The sequence below is a fragment of the Dermacentor andersoni genome, chromosome 7 (assembly GCF_023375885.2).
Source record: "Dermacentor andersoni chromosome 7, qqDerAnde1_hic_scaffold, whole genome shotgun sequence".
NCBI lineage: Eukaryota > Metazoa > Arthropoda > Arachnida > Ixodida > Ixodidae > Dermacentor > Dermacentor andersoni.
In genome coordinates, this window is record NC_092820.1 from 11555898 (window position 1) to 11576324 (window position 20427).

Here is a 20427-nt window from a genome sequence, read left to right on the forward strand (position 1 = left end):
AAATAGAAGAATGCAAGCCACTCATAAGAAAGTGTCGGCAGAATGAACCGTTCAACCGCCCCTTTAGTATTGCAGAGTTGAGAGCTGCCTTGAGCGCATGCAAGAGCTCTGCACCGGGATCTGACAGAATCATGTATGAAATGCTGAAAAACTTACACAATGACACGTAAGTTACACTACTTACACTTTTCAACACTATCTGGGACGCAGGGTACCTTCCGACCGCATGGAAAGAAGCCATTGTGGTCCCTGTTTTAAAACAAGGCAAAGATCCTTCCTCAATGGCAAGCTACCGCCCGATAGCCCTCACAAGTTGCATGTGTAAGGTATTTGAAAAAATGATAAATCGGCGACTGATCCATATCCTTGAACAGAACAAAATGCTTGATCCCTATCAGTGTGGCTTCCGAGAAGGGCGCTCCACAACCGACCATCTTGTACGTATTGAAGGAAATATCCGGGACGCATTTATACATAAGCAGTTCTTCCTCTCAATATTTCTCGATATGGAAAAGGCGTATGACACAACGTGGCGATACGGGATCTTGCGAGACTTATCGGAAATGGGCATTCATGGTAATATGCTCAATGTAATAAAAAGCTACTAGTCCAATCGTACCTTCCGGGTGAAAGTCGGCAATGTGCTGCCACGTCCTTTTACACAAGAAACTGGTGTACCCCAGGGAGGCGTGCTCAGTTGCACACTTTTTATTGTTAAGATGACAACGCTTCGTGCTTCCTTACCACCGGCCATATTGTATTCCGTCTATGTGGACGATATTCAAATAGGCTTCAAATCCTGTAACCTCGCAGTATGCGAGAGACAGGTACAGCATGGTTTGAACAAGGTGTCAGGGTGGGCAGAGAAAAATGAATTTAAAATCAATCCTCTTAAGAGTTCTTGTGTTTTGTTTACAAGAAAGAGAGGCCTGGTCCCAGATCCTTGCTTAGAACTGTGTGGACAACAGATACCTGTAAACAAAGAGCACAAATTTCTAGGTGTTATACTTGACAATAGACTCACTTTCGTCCCACACATTAAACAACTCAAAGAAAAGTGTCTGAAAACAATCAACCTAATGAAACTTCTATCCCAGACTACGTGGGGTAGTGACAGGAAGTGCCTAATGAATCTGTATAAGAGCTTCATTCGGTCACGATTAGATTATGGTGCCGTGGTATACAACTCTGTCGCCCCAAGCGCGCTAAAGATGCTAGACCCGGTTCACCATCTAGGCATCCGTTTAGCCCCGGGCGGTTTCAGAACAAGCCCGATTGAAAGCTTATATGCCGAATCGAATGAATAGTCTCTCCACCTACAGAGATCATACAATAGCTTTACATATCTCCTTAAAGTACGCTCTAATCCTGAACATCTATGTTTTGATACCGTTACCGATATGACGTGCGCTACACTTTTCAGCAATCGCCCCTCTATAAGACAGCCTTTCTCACTGCGTGTGAAAGAGCTTAGCGATGAAATGCATGTCCCACTCATCGAGCATCGCTTAATCCACCTAACCAAACTCTTACCTCCTTGGGAGTGGCAGGTGATACAATGTGACATATTCTTTATAAAAGTTACAAAGCACGCTCCTGAGGCAGAAATCCGGATGCATTTCCTAGAACTACAGTACAAGCACTCCTGCGCAGAGTTCTACACAGACGCTTCGAAATCAAATGCCAGGGTATCCTATGCAGCTGTCGGCCCATCGTTTTCGGAATCCGATGTACTGCATCCGGAAACAAGTATCTTTACGGCCGAGGCCTACGCATTACTCTCTGCTGTGAAGCATATAAGAAAATCAAAACTTCCAAAAGCAGCTATCTATACTGACTCTCTAAGCGTCGTGAAAGCCTTAATGTCACTCAGCAAACATAAAAATCCCGTGTTTAATGAACTATATTCGGTCTTGTGCAAAGCGTACTCATCTAACCAGAATATCATATCATGCTGGGTCCCTGGTCATAGGGGAATCGAACGTAACGTTCTGGTGGACGAGATGGCCACTTCAAATACATTGCAAGCTGTTAACCCTACCGCTGCTGTGCCTGTCACAGATCTGAGGCCTTTCTTGCGAAGGAGATTGCGAGACCACTGGCAACGCATGTGGGACGCGGAAACGGATAATAAGCTCCACCTGATAAAACCACAGTTAGGATTCTGGCCCTCTACTACAAGATCACGCCGAACAGATGTCCTATTCTGTCGTCTCAGAATAGGACACACGTTTGGCACCCATAATTTTCTACTCACCGGAAGTGAGCCTCCAACCTGTGGTAGATGCGGGGAGAGGCTGACTGTACTCCACGTCCTCCTGGAGTGTCGGGAAGCCGAATCTGAGAGAAAGAGATATTTTTCATTAGCATACCGACAGCACATTCCTCTTCATCCTGCAATGCTCCTTGGTCCAGAACCGCTTTTTAATACAGACACAGTGCTAGGTTTTCTTAGAGATGTGGTCTTACATGTTATTAGTCCCATGAATTCGTAGCGTCTCCTCTCTCGAGAGGATGCCACTGCGATAATTTTGCATAGCACATGCCTCCAGGCCCTTGTGTTTCAAGGGCTCTAAGGAGGCAGTAGTGCTCAGGCATTTCTCATAATCTGATATATTTTACCTATCGTATCATTCTTTTTATATGCATCTAAATGTTCATAGTACAAGTCATATGTCATCGCCATAATTTTATCATACAGATTTTACGCACTTTAGAGCGTATATTTTAAGGCCTCTTTACAGCCACCTCACACTAACTTCATAGTAATCATAATTACCCTGCAAACTCATTAGCACAGACATAGCGCTCTTTGGCCATACCTGGCCCTTGCGCCATAAAACCCCATACATCATCACTCCTAAGCCTTCCCAGTTAAATAGCTTGAATACTCCCAAGCACTCAGTGAATAACATTGCAGAGATTGTGTCTCCTTGTCTGACCCCTTTCTTTATAGCTATCTTCCTAATTTTCTTGTGGAGAATTAAGGTAGCTATGGAATCTGTAAATACTTTCCAAGATATTTACGTGTGTTGTACACTTTGATTACGTAATTGACGAAGTAGTTCTGCGGAAACCCACAAGGTGGAGAGAAGTAATGATTTTCCCTTTGTTCATGACTTCTCTCCACCTTGCAGGTTTCCGCAGAACTACTACGTCAAACACTTGCCTTTGCTTCGTGTTGTCGACAAATTCGACTTTTCCCTGACATCTGCTAGCCGCCTGGTTAGCTCAGATGGTAGAGTGGCTGCCCCAGAAAGGCGGTGGTCCCGTGTTCGAGTCCCGGACGAGGAGGAATTTTTCTTCAACCATGAGGCTTTTTCTTTCGAGGAACCCGTATGGGTTTCCTTTGTAGCAATCGCTATGAACGGGTGGATGTCTGATTTTCCCTTTATTCATTGATTACGTAATGCTTCTATGACTGCTGGTATCTCTACTGAATCAAATGCCTTTCGTAATCTATGAAAGCCATATAGAGAGGCCTATTGGACTCTGCGGATTTCTCAATAACCTGATTAATGACATAGATGTGATCCATTGTAGAGTATCTCGTCCTGAAGCCAGCCTGCTTCCTTGGTTGACTAAAGTCCAGTATTGCCCTTATTCGATTGGAGATTATCTTGGTGAATATTTTATATAATACTGGGAGTAAGATAATGGGCCTATAATTTTTCAATTCTTTAACATCTCCCCTTTTGTGGATTAGAATAATGTTGGCATTCTTCCAGTTTTCTGGGACCCTTGCAGTCGATGGACACTTCGTATAGAGAGCCGCCAGTTTTTCTAGCATTTTGTCTCCTCCATCTTTGAATTAATCTACTGATATTCCATCCTCTCCTGCCGCTTTTCCCCGTTTCATGCCTTGCAAGGCCCTTCTGACCTCATCTCTACTTATAGGAGGAGTTTCTGTATACTGTTCATTATTGTTTCGAATAGAGTACTCCCAAGTCCTCTGGGTACTGTACAAGTCACTATAGAATTCTTCCGCTGCTTTTATTATACCTACGAGATTGCTCATGATGTTACCCTGCTTATCTTTCAGTGCACACTGCTTGGTTTGTCCTATGCCAAGTTTCCCTCTAACTGATTTCAGGCTGTGTCCATCTTTTACGGCTTCTTCAGTCTTTCTCATGTTACAATTTCTAATATGTATTTTCGCTTTGTTGATCAATTTTGACAGTTCCGCGAATTCTATCTTATCTCTTGAGTTGGACACTTTCATTCTTGGTCGTTTCTTTATTAGGTCCTTTGTTACTTAAGAGAGCTTGCCTACCGGTTGCCTTGGTGCCTTGCCTCCCACTTCAATAGCTGCCTCTGAAGCCAGCCTGGTTACAGTTTCATTCATTGCCTCTATGTCATCTTCATCTCTCTGTTCTAAGGCTGCATATTTCTTTGCATCTGTTTATCATCCGCAGGCAAATGGGCATAGAGAGTGATTTAACCCTAAATTCAAAATGTTCATCCAGCCAGCCCATTTGGAATGGCACTATCTGCTCACTGCTGTGTGGGACTACCCTTCTGTATATTCTGCAGACCACGTGCTACAATAGGAGTAGCACTGTCAGTGTGATTTGAACACCTGGCAACGACTGACCGATAATATTTACTGGGCTTGTGTACACTTGTTCCGCATTTGCATTTCCTTTCTTGGCAACTCTGTCTGTGTCTAATAGGTGGCATTTGGGGGTCACGTTTGCCACTGTACATGTAATTATTGCCCATCTGTGTGCCCCTTCTTGTTGGTCCACTTGTTGCAGTGAGTGAATCGTAATTTGTTTTTCCACGTTGCAGTCCCTTCTGGCGGATGGAGTACCCCTGGAGAGCTTCCCAGCATCCCTAGAGCTGCCGCCAGAGTCCAGCCCATACCCAGTCAAATTGCTGGGCACACCTCGGGCTACAGGGCAGCTGCAGCTACGTGGTCAGTCCAAACCAGGCTTCACTTGAAGGAGTGAAATGTGGCTGGGGCTGTTTTTTGTGCACAATGCAAGCACACAAAGTATGGGGCTCCATGTCAATGCTTGCTTTGACCAAGGGAGACTCGCAGATTGTTGTTACATTTTGAGCACACTAGCTAGCTCGCAGTGGCCATCCCAGACAATATTTTTGTGGTGGGCTGGAGTTTGTGTAGAATTTGCCTTTGAGCGAAAGTCTTTTTCAATGCACCCTCCTCACATCCGATGCCTCAGCCTTCCACAGCGCATCAGTACCAGTTCCGTCTTGTTCAGAAAGACTGCTCCGATGCATGAGACAGGCAGCCGAGACCATGAACTGTTTGGTGTACCTCCCTCCAGGCGCGACTAGTGAATTCACGGTAAGCGCTGAAAGCTTTTGCATTTTCTAATTTTCTTTTTTTCCACACTACTTTTAAGTGCTGTTCAATTCCGCCGAAAATATATAGTGTATCTAGTCACGTTCATGGCCCCTTGCGTATGGGAGGCTCCGGAACCACAATGTTAGAACCATTGAGAAATACTATGCCGTGCGACCTACCATGATCATCAAAACCCGTATATCACAGATAATTCAAGCATGTTTTCAGGCATTTGAGATATACTAAATGGACTTAAACTGATTCTACTGACATGCCTCATGCCGACTTTCTAAAGAGAGCCCCCCCCCCCCAAAAAAGATAAATATTGCAATGCTGAAGGAAGAGAAAACGTGATGACTAGGTTTGCAGTAGCACACAAAGAATAAGAAATAAATAACGTAACGTCCACAGTTGTAAAGTTTACCTACAGATTTTCATCAAGTAAAAAAAAAAGGGCGCAGTTTACGTTCAGTTATTTCTTCTGAATTTGCATTTATATTCGTTTTCACGGGTTTCCATTAGTACTCCTGTAGATCAGGAGCATGTATTCGCAACTGTGAGTGGTCGTCGGTACACCTGTAGGGTTTGCCCAGCCGAGTTCCTGGCCATCTGCGCATGTGCGGTTCCGGAACTACGAAGCCAGAACTGTTTAGAAATCATTCTATATTGAGCTACCCATCGTGATCAGGAAAACACATCTATCGCGGATACATCAAGTTTTTAGGCACGTAAGATTTACGAAGTGGGTTGCAGAAATCTCCGAAACATGCTGCCGGTATGTGCGTACTGAGATGCCCCCCTTTTTGTGTTCAAAGCAAGCGCGTCGTGCACATTATTATTTTAAATGCGAGTAGCGGTATGAGCTCTGCCTGAGCTATTTCGAATGCTCAGTTCCCATAGTCTGAAGTTCAATATTCCTCTATAAGGCTTTTTTTTTTTTTTGGACAATGGTGAGCTTGAAATTCACCTCCATCAGTGCGCAACATCTGCAGGCTTGGAGTGATGCCTCTCACTGGCAAAAGGTGCCGAGAGCGAGTGGGGCTATACTAATCCAGGTACAACCAAATTAGGAAGGCCCACTAAGCTTCAACAAGACATCCCTCACCAGAACAGGAATTGGCCTCCATGGTGCAGTATTCGGCCACTCCTTCCCAAGTGACTCGCTCAATCACCCAATGACCCTCAGTCCCCAGCAGCTGAGGAGCACCTCACTAAGGCGGCGGTCAGACCTGTAATGCAGCAGAGGGTGCTGAGAATCTCTGGGTCCGGACAGGCCGCCAATAGAAAGTGACCCTTGCAATGTTTAACACCCGAACCCGGTCGAGTGAGGCTAGCTTAGCAGAACTCCTTGAGGGGCTATCACACATTGTTTGGGGTATCATCGGCCTTTGCGAGATTAGAACTGGTGAGGCTTATACATTGCTGAATAACGGACATGTCCTCTGCTACAGAGTTTTATGAAGATGTTAAATTAGCAATGAGAAAAGTGCAAACTCGGTATACTGTAGAAATGGGTGACCTCAATGCAAAAGGGGGAGAAAAAGCAGGCTGGTGGACAAGCAATTGGCAACTACGGTGTCGATTCTAGGAACGCTAGAGAAGAGATGCTGGTAGAATTCGCAGAAAAGAATAAGCTTTGAATAATGAACGCCTTTTTCAGGAAGCGTAGCCACAGAAACTGGACCTGGAAAAGCCCTAATGGTGAAACAAGAAATGAAATTGACTTCATACTTTCTGCTGATCCTAGCATAGCACAGGATGTAGAAGTGATAGGTAGGGTAAAGTGCAGTGATCATAGGTTAGTGAGGGCTAGGATTCACCTCAATTTGAATAGAGAAAGAGTAGAATTGGTCAAGAAAAAACAGGTCAACTTAGAGTCAGTAATGGTAAAAGCAGACAAATTTAGGCTGGTACTTGCAAACAAATATGCAGCCTTAGAACAGAGAGATGATGATGACATAGAGCTAATGAATTAAACTGTAACTAGGCTGACTTCAAAGGCAGCAATTGAATTGGTAGGCAAAGCACCAAGGCATCCAGTAGGCAAGCTCTCCCAAGTAACAAAGGACCTACTATAAAACGACAAAGAATAAAAGTGTCCAACTCAAGAGATAAGATTGAATCTGTGGAATTGTCATAACTGATCAACAAGGTGAAAATAAGTGATATTCGAAACTCCAACACGAGAAAGACTGAAGAAGCCGTAAAAAATGGACACAGTCTGAAATCAGTGAGAAAGAAACTTGGCATAGGACAAACCAAGATGTACGCACTGAAAGAAAAGCAAGGTAGTATCATCAGCAATCTCGATATAGTAAAATAAGTGGAAGAATTCTATACTGACCTGTACAATAACCAGAGGAGTCAGGATACCTCCATTACAAAACAGTAATGAACGGGATACAGAAACTCCTCCTATAGCTAGCAATGAGGTCAGAAGGGCCTTGCAAGACCTGAAACGAAGAAGAGCGGCAGGAGAAGATGGAATAACATTCGATTTAATCAAAGATGGAGGAGACACAATGCTTGGAAAATCTCCGGCTCTTTATACGAAGTGTCTATAGACTGCAAGGGTCCCAGAAACTGGAAGAATGCAAGCCTTGTACTAATCCACAAAAGAATTGAAAAATTATAGGCCCAATAACTTACTCCCAGTTACCGTATTTACTCGCATAATGATCGCACTTCTTTGTCAGAAAAATTGACGCAAATTCAGGGGTGCGATCATTGCACAGGTTAAATTTCCCACGAAAAGAAACATTTTCTTTTTTCATACCGCATTTGCTGCGGGATGACAACGGGTCAACAAGCAGGCGGCTGCCGCTGTCAGTGCGGGACGCCAAAACAAAATTGTCCATTGGAGCAAGCCAAACACGCCGAACATGATTATTTTTCTTCTCGTGAGTACATTATGTGCATTGAAACAGTTTCTTCCATATCAGTAATGAATAATATCGTCATCGGCAAGTTTGCTACAATAACGTAACCATGTCCACTTTGAGGTGACAGGAACAGAGATGGGTGCACTTAGCTGCCAGTGACATTGAAACACATGGCGGGCATGATGCGGAAACTGGGGCATCTTGTCTTACTGCTATCCTAATATGGCACATTTTAGCTAAGGGTGGGCAAACGTATCAGCTACGTTACAAGCGTCGGCGTACAAATAGGGTACACTTCTAACGTATCAGTGTAAACGTGGCCACTATCGTTGCCGCTCGCGATTTGTTGCATGCCCACGAGTGCAGACGAGAAGAATCGATAGGCGCTCTTTATGTTGTTGTTGTTGACCAAAGCCATTATGAAGCCTACAAATAATAAAGCCGAGGCAAATTTGGTTGTAGCTTCTTTTTTTTTCATGGAAGTGCGGAAAGTGATGAAAGGAATGAAATGGGGCATCTACTTAAGAATGTTGGGTTCGTGCAGACCGCTTGGCATGCCTTCAAGAGTCGTTCACGTAGCATTGAACTGATAATAAGTGTGATCATCGTTAGCTAGACTTGGCACACAACATAATGCTATGATAAGTTCAGGGTGCGATCACTACACGGGAAAGAAAAAAAATCAAAATTTGATGACAAAATTCACGGGTGCAATCATTACGTGAGTTCAATCATTGTGCGGGTAAGTACGGTGTATAAAATATTTACCCAAATAATCTCCAATAGAATAAGGGCAACACTGGACTTTAGTCGACCAAGGGAACAAGCTGGCTTCAGGAAGGGATACTCTACAATGGACCACATCCATGTCATTAATCAGGTTATCGAGAAATCCGCAGAGTACAATAAGCCTCTCTATATGGCTTTCATAGATTACGAAAGGGCATTTGATTCAGTCGAGATACTAGCAGCCACAGAGGCATTACATAACCAAGGAGTACAGGACACTTACGTACATGCCTTGGAAAATATCTACAGAGGTTCTGCAGCTGCCTTAATTCTACAGAAAAAAAGCAGGAAGATACCTATAAAGAAAGCGGTCAGACAGGGGGACACAATTTCTCTAGTGCTATTCACTGAGTGCTTGGAAGAAGTATTCAAGCTATTAAACTGGGAAGGCTTAGGAGTAAGGATCGACGGTGAATATCTCGGCAACCTTCGGTTTGCCGATGACATTGTTCTATTGAGCAACAATGCGGACGAGTTACAACAAATGATTGAGGTCCTTAACAGAGAAAGTGTAAGAGTGGGATTGAAGATTAATATGCAGAAGACAACGATAATGACGAACAACCGGGCAAGGGAACAAGAGTTCAGGACCGCCAGTCAGCCTCTAGAGTCTCTGAAGGAGTATGTTTACCTAGGTCAATTTATCACAGGAAACCCTGACCATGAGAAGGAAATTCACAGAAGAATAAAAATGGGTTGGAGCGCATACGGCAGACATTGTCAGCTCCTGACTGGGAGCTTACCATTATCATTGAAAAGGAAGGTGTACAATCAGTGCATTTTACCAGTGCTGACATATGGCACAGAGACTTGGAGGCTGACAAAGAAGCTTCAGAACAAGTTAAGGACCATGCAAAAAGCGATGGAACAAAGATTGCTAGGCATAACATTAAGAGACAGAAAGAGAGCGGTTTGGATCAGAGAGCATATGGGTATAGACAATATTTTAATTGACATCAAGAGAAAAAAATAGAGCTGGGCAGGTGATGTAATGCGCCGGTTAGACAACCGTTAGATCATTATGGTTACAGAATGGCTACCAAGAGAAGAAAAATGCACTCGAGGATGGCAGAAGACTAGGTGGAGCGATGAAATTAGGAAATTCGCAGGCGCAGGTCAGGGATAATCTGAAATCGCAGGAAAAGGCCTTCATCCTGCAGTGGACCTAAAACAGGCTGATGATGATGGTGATAATGATGAGGATTATGATGACGACTCTAATGACCTAACTCTAAATGAACCAACAATGACGTGGGTCTCTGAAAACATGAAACACTCTTGATTTTGAAAACACATTTTTCTTTAATCTTTTGAGATTCTTGAATATCCTTGTCGGTAACTTGCCTCAGAGCACAAGAGAACACATTCGCATACAGGCACACGCTCACACGCACACGAACACCACAAGTAAGGTTTTCACACAAGTGTTCACTACCATTCATATTTAAAACAGCGCCAAAAAGCATGGACAAGGGAGGACACAGGATGAGCGCTGACTGCCAACAACACCTTTATTGGAACCTGCGCAAATATATACAATTTGCAACAGGCATAAAGAGAGGGAAAGAAGGCGAGTCATCGTCGGTCAACTACTGCGGCGCGTGCGTCAATGACATTAAACGATATAAAAGAAACCATAACAAGGTGGACACGGCCAAACTGCTTAACTTCTAAGGAACTTAAGTTCTTTATCACAAAGTGCTATGGAAGGGGAACTAACACAGGTGGCTCCGAACTGACGCATAGAAAATGCCTCAAAGATTTCTCTGGCCATCTGATTGCTGTACCTTTTCAACACACGTGTGTCGTCAAGGAGTGGAGAACAGCCACACTTGGCAGAATGAACAGCCAGATTACTGCCAGTCTTAATCTTGACACAGTGCGCATGCTCATGCAACCGTTCATTGATACAGCGTCCTGTTTGCCCTATGTAAGTGCAGCCGCAAGAGGTGGGAATGGAATACACCACATTGGTACGGTGACCAATGTTGCCTGCCAAGCTTTAGCAGGCCACCGAGCCTCGTGGTGAACGAACATTATGCCTGGGGGGCGTCACATGCTTGCTACACCCCCTTACCCCCAGTTTGTTAAAGAAAAAACAAACGTCCATGTTTTAAATATGAGGCTCTGCCTCCGCCCTAGCTGGGTCGACGGTGCCTGCTATCCAGGCGAGTAACAGTTCGGTGGCCTCCGCCGTCGAGTACTCCGCCTGGGCACCGGTGCTGATGGGTCGGGTGTGGCAATGCCGGGTGCCGCCTGAGCCAGCCTCGCTCCATCCGGAGGGTCCGTAGTGGTCGGCCTTGCGAGTAATGCCAGGCTCGACACCGGTCCAACGGGTGCCGCACCACTGGCAACGGTTGCCGCCTCCGAGGTGGGTGGTGCTCCGCTGGAAGTGACTGGTGCTGCCGCTAGTCCTTCTGCGTGCTGGAACTGAGTGGCAGTCGAGGGTGCTGGCCAGGTCCCAAGGCGAGGCCTGACATGGTCGGCGTGTCTGTGCCACATGGCCCCGTCTAGCATGCGCACGAGCAGCGATGAGGCGCTGGCAGGAGACACCACCTGTCCGGCACACCAGGGTGGGCCAGGACGGAAGTTTCTGGTGAAAACCGGAGTTCCCGACTCTGGCAAAGGCCCGGGACGGCACCCTAGTTCAGCAGCCAGCTTCTGTTTCAGCTGCTTCAAAAGCACTGTGGCTCGGAGGTCCAGATGCAAGACGTCCAACGGTGTCTTGACCATCCGACCCAGCAGGAGCTCACAGGGGGCACGGCCAGTGACATCTAGGGGTGTGGTCCGGTACTAAAATAGTATTCAGGAAATCTGAGTCCGGAAATCCCCAGTCTGGCTCTTCTTGAGCTTGTCTTTGATGGTTTGCACCACCTGCTCGGCTGCACCATTTGAAGCAGTGTGGTACGGTGGAACCATTATCCGGCGGATTCTGTTCTTCGTCAGCCAGGCCAGGTACTTTGTGCTGGCGAAAACAGGACCATTGTCGGACACGATGACATCCGGCAACCCCTGGGCGGCGAAGACCTGTTGTAGCACTGCAATGGTCGCGCCTGCTGATGGAGTGGTGACAGGTAGAACCTCCACCTACTTTGAAAAGGCATCCACCACCACCAGGAAGTAATGGCCCTTGAAGGGTCCCCCAAAATCCACATGTAGGCGGGACCAGGGTCTCTGTGGGAACGGCCAGGGGGCGCTTTCCACATGACGCGAGGCTCGCTGTGCTCCTGGCAGATTTGGCAGCTCTGCACCATATGCAGGCTGGCTTCGGGGTACTCTGGCAGACAAACGCCCAGTGCATGAATCCAGTTTCGGCCCAGCAGCGTCGGCGACGACCCCTTCATTAAGTAAAGGGGAAGGGTTGCCTCCCTGTCGCCAAAGCGAACGCTGACCTGTGCCTGACCCTGGACCTGGGAGAGTTGCCCAGAGGAGCTGCACAGCATCACGCCCGAAGCCTTGACAGACACCCGGAGAAAGTACGCTTGAAGAGTTTCCCAGCCATTACTGACACGCTGGCCCCTGTGTCCAGCTCTATGGAAATGGGGTGCCCGCAGATTTCGATGGTCAGCATGTACGGCGGCACAGACGACGGTACAAAGCCTGTGCGCCACATGTCGAAAATCGGCGGGTCCTCGGCCACGACGTGGAGCCTGGCCGCGGAAGAACTTGAGCCTGCTGCCGCACGTCCCCGCCGCATACCCTTGCGACGGCTACCCTGGCCGCGGGCTTGTGTGGTATGTGGGCTTGAATCAGGCTGCTGCTGCTGTTTGCTGTTCGTCCTCCCCCTTCCGCATACATGTGGGAGGTGCCCAATTTTCCCGCACGCAAAACATTGTGCTTGAGAGAACTGGCACTGTGAGGGGGAGTGGGCACCCACCCCAGCGACCGCAGGTACTGCCCTTTGTCGCCAACTTGTTGACCGTAGCTTCCGCCGACGGTGAGCCAGTCGCCCAAGCAATCTTGCTGGCGTCCTTGGCGGCAGCTTCCATTGCCAGCGCTGCCTTCACGGCATCGTCCAGCGAGGGGTTGGGAAACTCCAGGAGTTGCGTCTGCATGGTGGGGTTGTTGATTCCGTAGACGAAACTGTCCCGGAGCAGCGAGTCCAGTTGGTCCCCGAAGGCGTAGGCACTCGCTAACCCTCGTAGCGCAGCAACGAACTGCCCGAGAGTCTCTCCTTCCCAGCGGCTCCGGTTGTAGAAGCCGAAACGCTCCATTAGTGTTGATGGTGCTGGATTGAAATGCGAGCGCAGTAGGGCGAGCAGCTCACCCAGCATCTTAACCTCCAGCATGGCTGGCTTGTGAAGGTCAAGCAAGAGGCTGAAGACGCGGGTCCCACAGCTGGCCAGGAAAATGTCCCGCTGTTTGGCCTCGGGTGTGTCGTTTGCCTGGAAGAACACGTGGACTTGCTCCTCGTACATGGGCCAGGCGGACCCATCTCCCTCGAATGGCTCGAGCCTTTCATACAGCGGCATGGCGACAGCAACAGGGGACGATGTTTCGCCGCTCGCGGCGGCATGGGACGATCCACGGGTACTCGTCGCCATCTTCGTCGCCAGTGTCACGAGGGTCCTGGGTTCGTGAACAAGGGAGGGCTCGAGGCACCCTCCGACAGACAGACACTCCGCAGCGTGGTGGTGCTGAACGATGACTGACCGTGCAGCTGTGCTCGTCGGTGTTTATTGCAGTGCGGTGACCAATGTTGCCTGCCGAGCTTTAGAAGGCCACCGAGCCTTGCGGCGAACGAACATTATGCCTGGGGGGCGTCACATGCTTGCTACACCCAGAACCTCCACCCAAGTGGGTGGAGGTTCTACCTGTCACCACTCCATCACGCCATCGTCAATCATCTCCTTGACTTGCTGTTGGATTGCTTCGCGTTCTTTCTGCGAAACATGATACGGCTGCTGGTGAATAGGATGTGCATTGTTGTAAGTAATTATCCTGATCTACGTGACTGGCGTCTGACCGACTTTAGACGATCGAGCGAAGCAGTCCTCGCAGTGCCTCCTTATTGTTCTCCGACAGCTCGTTGTTGATGTCGACATTTGTAACGCATTCTTCATTGCTGCCGCTTTCTCCACAAGCGAAACACTCAATGACGTCCTCCAAGGCTTCAGCGTAAGCGACGGCAGTGCCGCGAAAGAGGTGTCAGTGTTCATTTCTGAAGTTAGTGATCAAGACGTCAGCTTGGCCATCACTAACCTCAATGATTCCTCGAGCCGCGCTAATTCTGAGGGTAAGTAGAAGGGAGACATTGCACTCTACGAGTACTTCGCCTTCGCATGTGCCCTCGGGCACTACCGGAATCATTAGACTAGCACAAGCTGGTATTGTGATGTTGTCGTCGGTAATTTGTTGAGCAGCTGTGGGGTGGCAGGCGTCTCGTATTGTTGCTTTCTTTGTAGAGAAAGAAATACAGCGTCGGCGGAGGTCGACGATCGCGCCATACCCTTGAAGAAAGTGTATCCCGAGTATAAATTCACGGGAGCATTCTCAGAGAATGAGGGAACTGATCGGAAACATAGAGTTTTAATTTTGCACCCAAAAAATGCACACACCAAGTGGTTCGGCGACATGTCCGCCATCTGTTCGTGCGTACGTCCCTGTTCAAGGCGTAACAACTTTCTTTAAACTGCTTGCCAGTTTTCCCGCTGATAATCGAGTAGTCAGTGCCAGTGTCTACTAAAGCAGCAACATTTCGACCAACATTTCGACCAGCACAGGTATGTTCATTGAAAAATTGTCTTACGCCTGAGACACAGGTGTCGTCAAGTCTCTGTCAGTCTGAGGTCGCGTCGATTGGAGGTCTTCCGCACATCGAGTGTCAGCGGCCTCGCCTCGAAAGGTCACTGATGTTAGTTTTCCAGGCGAGGGCTAGGAGATCATCCTTGCGACATCCGACCTGTACCTCTCGAATAGGATGGTCGTGGGGACGGTGATCGCAACTGGCGCCTTGATGACTGTGGCGCGCACTGCCGGGCAATAAAATCTTCAATCATAGGTGGGTGTTGTCCAAAACGAGGTCTGGGTGAATTAATAGGAAACTCCTGGAGTCCATGGTGGTACTGGCACTCTCGGTAGACATGACCCACTTCACCACAGTGGTAACAGAGCGGTCGTCGGTCGGGCATGCGCCAAATGTCCAATTTACGCATGGCGGGTCGAGCCTCTCCAAAATAAGGAACTGCCTGCGCTTACTGAAGCATGGCATACGGGGTGATGGCAGGTAGCGGCGCTGGTGCAGGGATAGGGTGCCCCAATGCGTCGGCATAAGTTGCACGCTGGTATTTGCTCATGATAGGAGGTGTCGCCGGCCACGGGACGGTGCCTCTTAAGACGTCAGTGTGAGTTGTGCATCAAGTCATGAAAGCCTGAAGTGGCGGAGCGACCGGAGGTGCTGCTTTGTAACGTGGTGTACCGAGCACATGCGGTGCTTCGTCACGCACTGCGCTAGCTATGTGGTTGGCTGAAGGCCGCTGCAACTGATGTAGCGGTCGCAGCTCGTCGCGAACTACTGATCGAATAATCTCGCGAAGCGATTCGATGTCAGTCGTGAGAGCTCCTAGGCCACTGGTAGCAGAGGAGAGATTCACTTGCCGGTCATACTGGTGTGAGCGCTGGTGCAGGGCCTTCTCCGTGGTGACAGCTTCAGTGTGAAACTCTGCAACCATTTGGGGCGGACTACGAACGAGTCCACCAAAAAGCTGCTCTTTCACGCCTCACATCAACTGATGCAGCTTCTTGTCTTCTGACATGGTAAGCTCAGCTCTCCTAAAGAGATGCACCATGTATTCTACGTACATAGCCACACTCTCATTGGGTTTCTGAATGCAAGGTTGAAGGGCCCATTCTGCTCGTTCCCAACAATCGGAGCTGGCGTAGCTGTCCAAGAGGCTGCGAGAGAACTCACGCCATGATGTCAGAACATCTTCACGGTTCTGGAACCACATGTGAGCACCGTCCAAAAGTCTGAAGTAGATGTTTCGGAGCTTCAATTTGTCGTCCCATCCATTGAACTCCGCCACGCGCTCGAAGTCCGCCAGCCAGTCTTCCATGTCTTCAAGAACGTCGCCATGGAAGGGACTTGGCATGTGCGGTTTTTGAAGCGTGTAATGAGGTTCCGGAGCAGCCATCGCAGGGTTAGTTGTAGTAGTATGGGATGTAGCATCCATACCTGCCGTCGTTGTCGTTATCCTCGCAGGTAAAGGCTCAAACTCAGGGGCCAATCCCTGGATTCTCTGGCTGGCGCGGTGTACTGGCGTGAGCTCCAGTATTGGTCTAGCATTCCTGCTGCTAGGAGGTGTCTGTTGCATGGGTCGAGAATACCTCCACCAGAAAAAGTCACGTTTGACAGGCGACTTCTAAAAGAGGCCGTTAAGGTCCGAGTCGTTGAAGGGGCAGCGCAGCACCGACAAAAGATCAAGGCAGGAGCTTGTGAGCCAGGCCGTCCTCGTCTTCTTCTGGGAGCAAGTGGCCCGAGCGCGTAGCCATGTAATGAAATTCTTGATGTAACAAAGTATTTAACTTTTATGCGAAGCATATTACGAGACCTCAACCCAGCTCCTCAGGCGCGGCGGTGTCGCCTTCAATACCACGTGACACCGTGACGTCACGACAGAGGAGAAACGGGGCTCCAACTCGCGCCGTCGCTCGCGGCGTCGCGGCGGTATATAAGCAGCTGCACTTGCCTCTGCTAGACACTCACGAGGTGAGATGCCTCCTGGAGACAGAGCTGCTCGTTGGAATGAGAAGCGAAGGTTGCGGCGTGCTACAGAGACTGATTTTCCAGGTGGCTTTGGCTCAACCCTTGCAAGATGGGCTGGGTGGGAATCGAACCAGGGTCTCCGGAGTGTGAGACGGAGACGCTACCACTGAGCCACGAGTACGATGCTTCAAAGCGGTACAAACGCGCCTCTAGTGAATGCGGTGTTGCCTTAGAAACGAGCTGTTTCTAAGGCTCAGGCGTGCGTCGCTTGCTCAGGCGCACATTTCGTTGCCGCGCCGAACGCTGCGTTGCTCGACGCTCACCGCGTCCAATGCGGGGCGCATAGTCGCTGCGCCGTAGCCCATTGTCTTACACCCCTTGGCGGGTCGACGGGAACGCTGTCGCGTTCCACTCTTGAAGGCGAAGCAGAGTAACGCATGAGTTGTTTCTTCGTCTAGCCGAACCAAATATAGCCAAGCAACAGCAGTTCACCAGGCTAAACAGTGGTTCAACAACTAAAATAAAGGCTAGTATGCTTCGCATCCTGGGCTTAACCTTAGCTAAGCCACAGCCATATTTTTGTGTCTTCTTATCCATAGAACAAAACATATTTCGAATCTCCCTATAACAAAGTGTTTATACACAATTTTAATACAGTCGAGCCCACTTATAACGAACCTGGGTATCTAGCAGCATCCGTTCATTATATCTGAAAATTCATAGAAACTGGATGAAAGCTAAAAGGAAAGTTGCTAGTCAAAACAGAAAATTTATTTCTTCGCAAAAAACCCATGATGCTTGTCTGTTTCTGCAGTGCAGATTCAATGAGGGTGGTCCCCACTTTATTTAAAGCATAACATGCTCTTCACCAAGGCCCTTAGCATAGACAAGTTACTTGAGGCCCCTTATAGAGCCCATTGCTACAGGCGCACTTAGGGGTGCTGGCTCCGAGGTTTCATCATCATCCAATTCCTCCGGCTCGCTCACGGTCTGCAATTCACAAACGATGCCCTCGTCTGTGCACGGTTCTGCCGTGTCAGCCTCTTCATGGGCAGAAATAAAGTCACCCAGCCAATGTCATGGCCTCCCACAGCAACAAGGCACTTCTGCAAATCACCATCGGACTAATCCTCTTTGGAAGCATTGTGCTCGGCATCAGGTACTACTTACGCTGATGAGTCCTTGCAGAAGCAGTTGCACATGCAAGTGGCCGTCGCTTACAGCCAGGCTGCCTTCACCATCTCAAGGGCTGAATACAGTGAAACTCGAAGCTGCAAGTTGGCGGCTGAGCGGTCAACAGTGATGAGGAAGCACTCCATAATGCAGCACCTGTGTGATGCCTTAAAGCCACAAATTATGCCTAAACGAAGTGGCTGCACTTTCCAAGTGGTATTGGATGGCAATAAAAGTAGAGTCACTGCCATCAGAGAGGTTTGCATACGGTGCACTGAGCAGTTGTTGAACGTGAGCGGCATGAGCCTGCCATGCCTCCCCATGTTGCGATCAAACTCGGCCAGCATTGTGTCTGTAGAGCATGGGTGCATAGCCCCGAAAGCAAGGCGGCTGCTTTGATTTTCCTGTTAAAAAGGGCACGTGCTGGTCGCTGCTTCCATATTAGTGCCCAAAAGAGCTGTAACGCCCACTTTACTGTGTTTGCTGCCAGCGCATTAGTCGCCTTTCATGGCGTGCATTTTGTCCTGCAGCATCTGATAAAATAATGCAGTTTCATCTGCGTTATTCATGTCCTGCTCCATGTAGCTTGTGATAACAGCTCAGTTTGTTACAAGCCTAGCGGCAACGTCTTGGTCACTTGCCAAAGATGCCTCACCAACAATAGATTTAAAGACAATTGCATTCTACACTTTGAGTCGATGTAGCCAGCCATTGCTTGGGCAAGCATAAACACGGCTGTGCCCAGCATCATGCCTACTTTGTTTTGTGCAATATAGATCTAAGTGACAAATGGCTGGCGATGTGTGCAGGCTACAGCACGTGCGTGCTGGGTGTCCACAGCGAATGTGTGCTGGCGCAACCAACGGCCCCTGTGACGGTGGTGCCACCTCTGCCCCTGCTGGAGGCCACAGCCAACCTGCCCCTGGCACCTGACTTTGCCACCGTTGGGGACGCTGCCCACGTGGTCAACAACTATGCACTCAGCCTGTACGCAGGCGAACGGTGGGTCAAGGGCATTCTGGTCTTGGCAGAGCTGCTGTCGTGGTGTTTTGCACGAAACATCGCATTCATGTTGGCAGCACAAAACTAAACGAAATATGCACACAAAGAAACATGCAAAAGAGATGGGAAGTCTCTTTAATAGAATGTGGTACTTCACTTGTAAAATAAAGTACTACTACTACTACTAAAGCTACTACTACTACTACTGCTGCTGCTGCTGCTATCACTTGCAGGTTTGACGAGTGCACATTGTCAACAAAAGAATGTAGACACTAGAAGATAGTGCAGTCTTGGTGTGCGCTTGTCAAACCTGTAAGACATCTCCTTTATCTGTGTTTTCAGCAGTTTTGCTCTGCCAACATAAATGCAAGCTCCAGCAACAAACTAGCTCACCTGGAGAGCTGTCATTAGCAGAAAGTAGAGGAGATTTTTGTAACAGAACAAAGACCTTGGTTCAGTTGAAAGTGCTGGCAGATAAGTTGCTGGCAAGCATGCATTGTGCCTCGTCTTGATATCGCTTTATTTGTTTGGTCTTTGCATTGGGTTGCACTATCACTCGTGAATTATTTCGCATGATACCAGTTATAAAGGAATGCAGGGGTGCCTTGGATAATTGCATTTCTGTTTTGCCATGTCTCAGACAGGGTTGGTGGAAAATGTCAGCTTGGTACACTTTCGTCATGATGATGCAGGATTGTTGAGTTTATTCACCACATCAATGCGCAGTCAAAGCAAATAAAAAATAAGACTAATGTGTATTTTGAGAGGGAGCCTGAAGCTAGTTAAGAACTGTTGATGCTTGTGGACAAGCTTGCAAGCAAGCTGGTCATGAACAACCATACCCAACTTGCTGTTAGCAACTGTAAAAATGTTCCAAAAGCCAGGTGAATTCTTGATTGAAAATAGTTTTACTCGGACAGAACATAACAAATTAAAACAAAAGGGTATAGACGTTTTGCCATCTATGCAGGTGACATCTTCAGTATACACTGACACAAATTTGGGGAGGTCCAGACTACTCATCTCGCACGTCCTTGTAAACATCCAGCATGAAGCCACAGTTGGTGTTGCATTCCGATTCATCACAACAGATGAACCACAATTCCAGGAGTTTTCTTTTCCCCCACTTTTGCTCTCGGGCCAGCGTTGTCGCATTGTCAAGGTCGAAGCTATGCCCTGTCGTCCAGCAGCGTTCAACAAGTTCGGTCTTAGAACTCATTACATGGGTGGCCTTGGCAAGTCTCCTTTGTGTTCTTTCAGTCTTGTTAACCTTTTTCTGTCCGTTTTGCCAATGTAAGTCATGTCACAATCTCCACATCAGACTTTATCGGACACCCCACTCAGATCTTCCACAGGGGTGTGGTCTTTTGGTTTCGTGGACACATTCCCCAAGGTATAATGGTCTTTAAAAATTATTTGTATGCTCAGCAGACGCAAAATTCTCTGAACAGTATCGGACACATGCTGAACATAGGGAATATATATATAATAGACATTGCCCTCACTTGTGACTCGCTTCCCCTTTTCCTCTGCATTAGCTTCTGAGTATCGTTAATAAACATCCT

At 48.0% G+C, this 20427-nt stretch overlaps 1 protein-coding gene across 2 annotated transcripts in view; it reads left to right on the forward strand.

Annotated features, from left to right (window-relative positions):
• brun (trafficking protein particle complex subunit brun) overlaps positions 1–20427 on the forward strand; it is a 642817-nt gene that overhangs the window by 298483 nt on the left and 323907 nt on the right. For both annotated transcript variants that reach the window (XM_072289153.1, XM_072289154.1), the window contains exons 13-14: positions 4792–4918; positions 18670–18862. In XM_072289153.1, coding sequence (XP_072145254.1) covers positions 4792–4918; positions 18670–18862 — 320 coding nt within the window. The remainder of the gene's footprint in view (positions 1–4791; positions 4919–18669; positions 18863–20427) is intronic.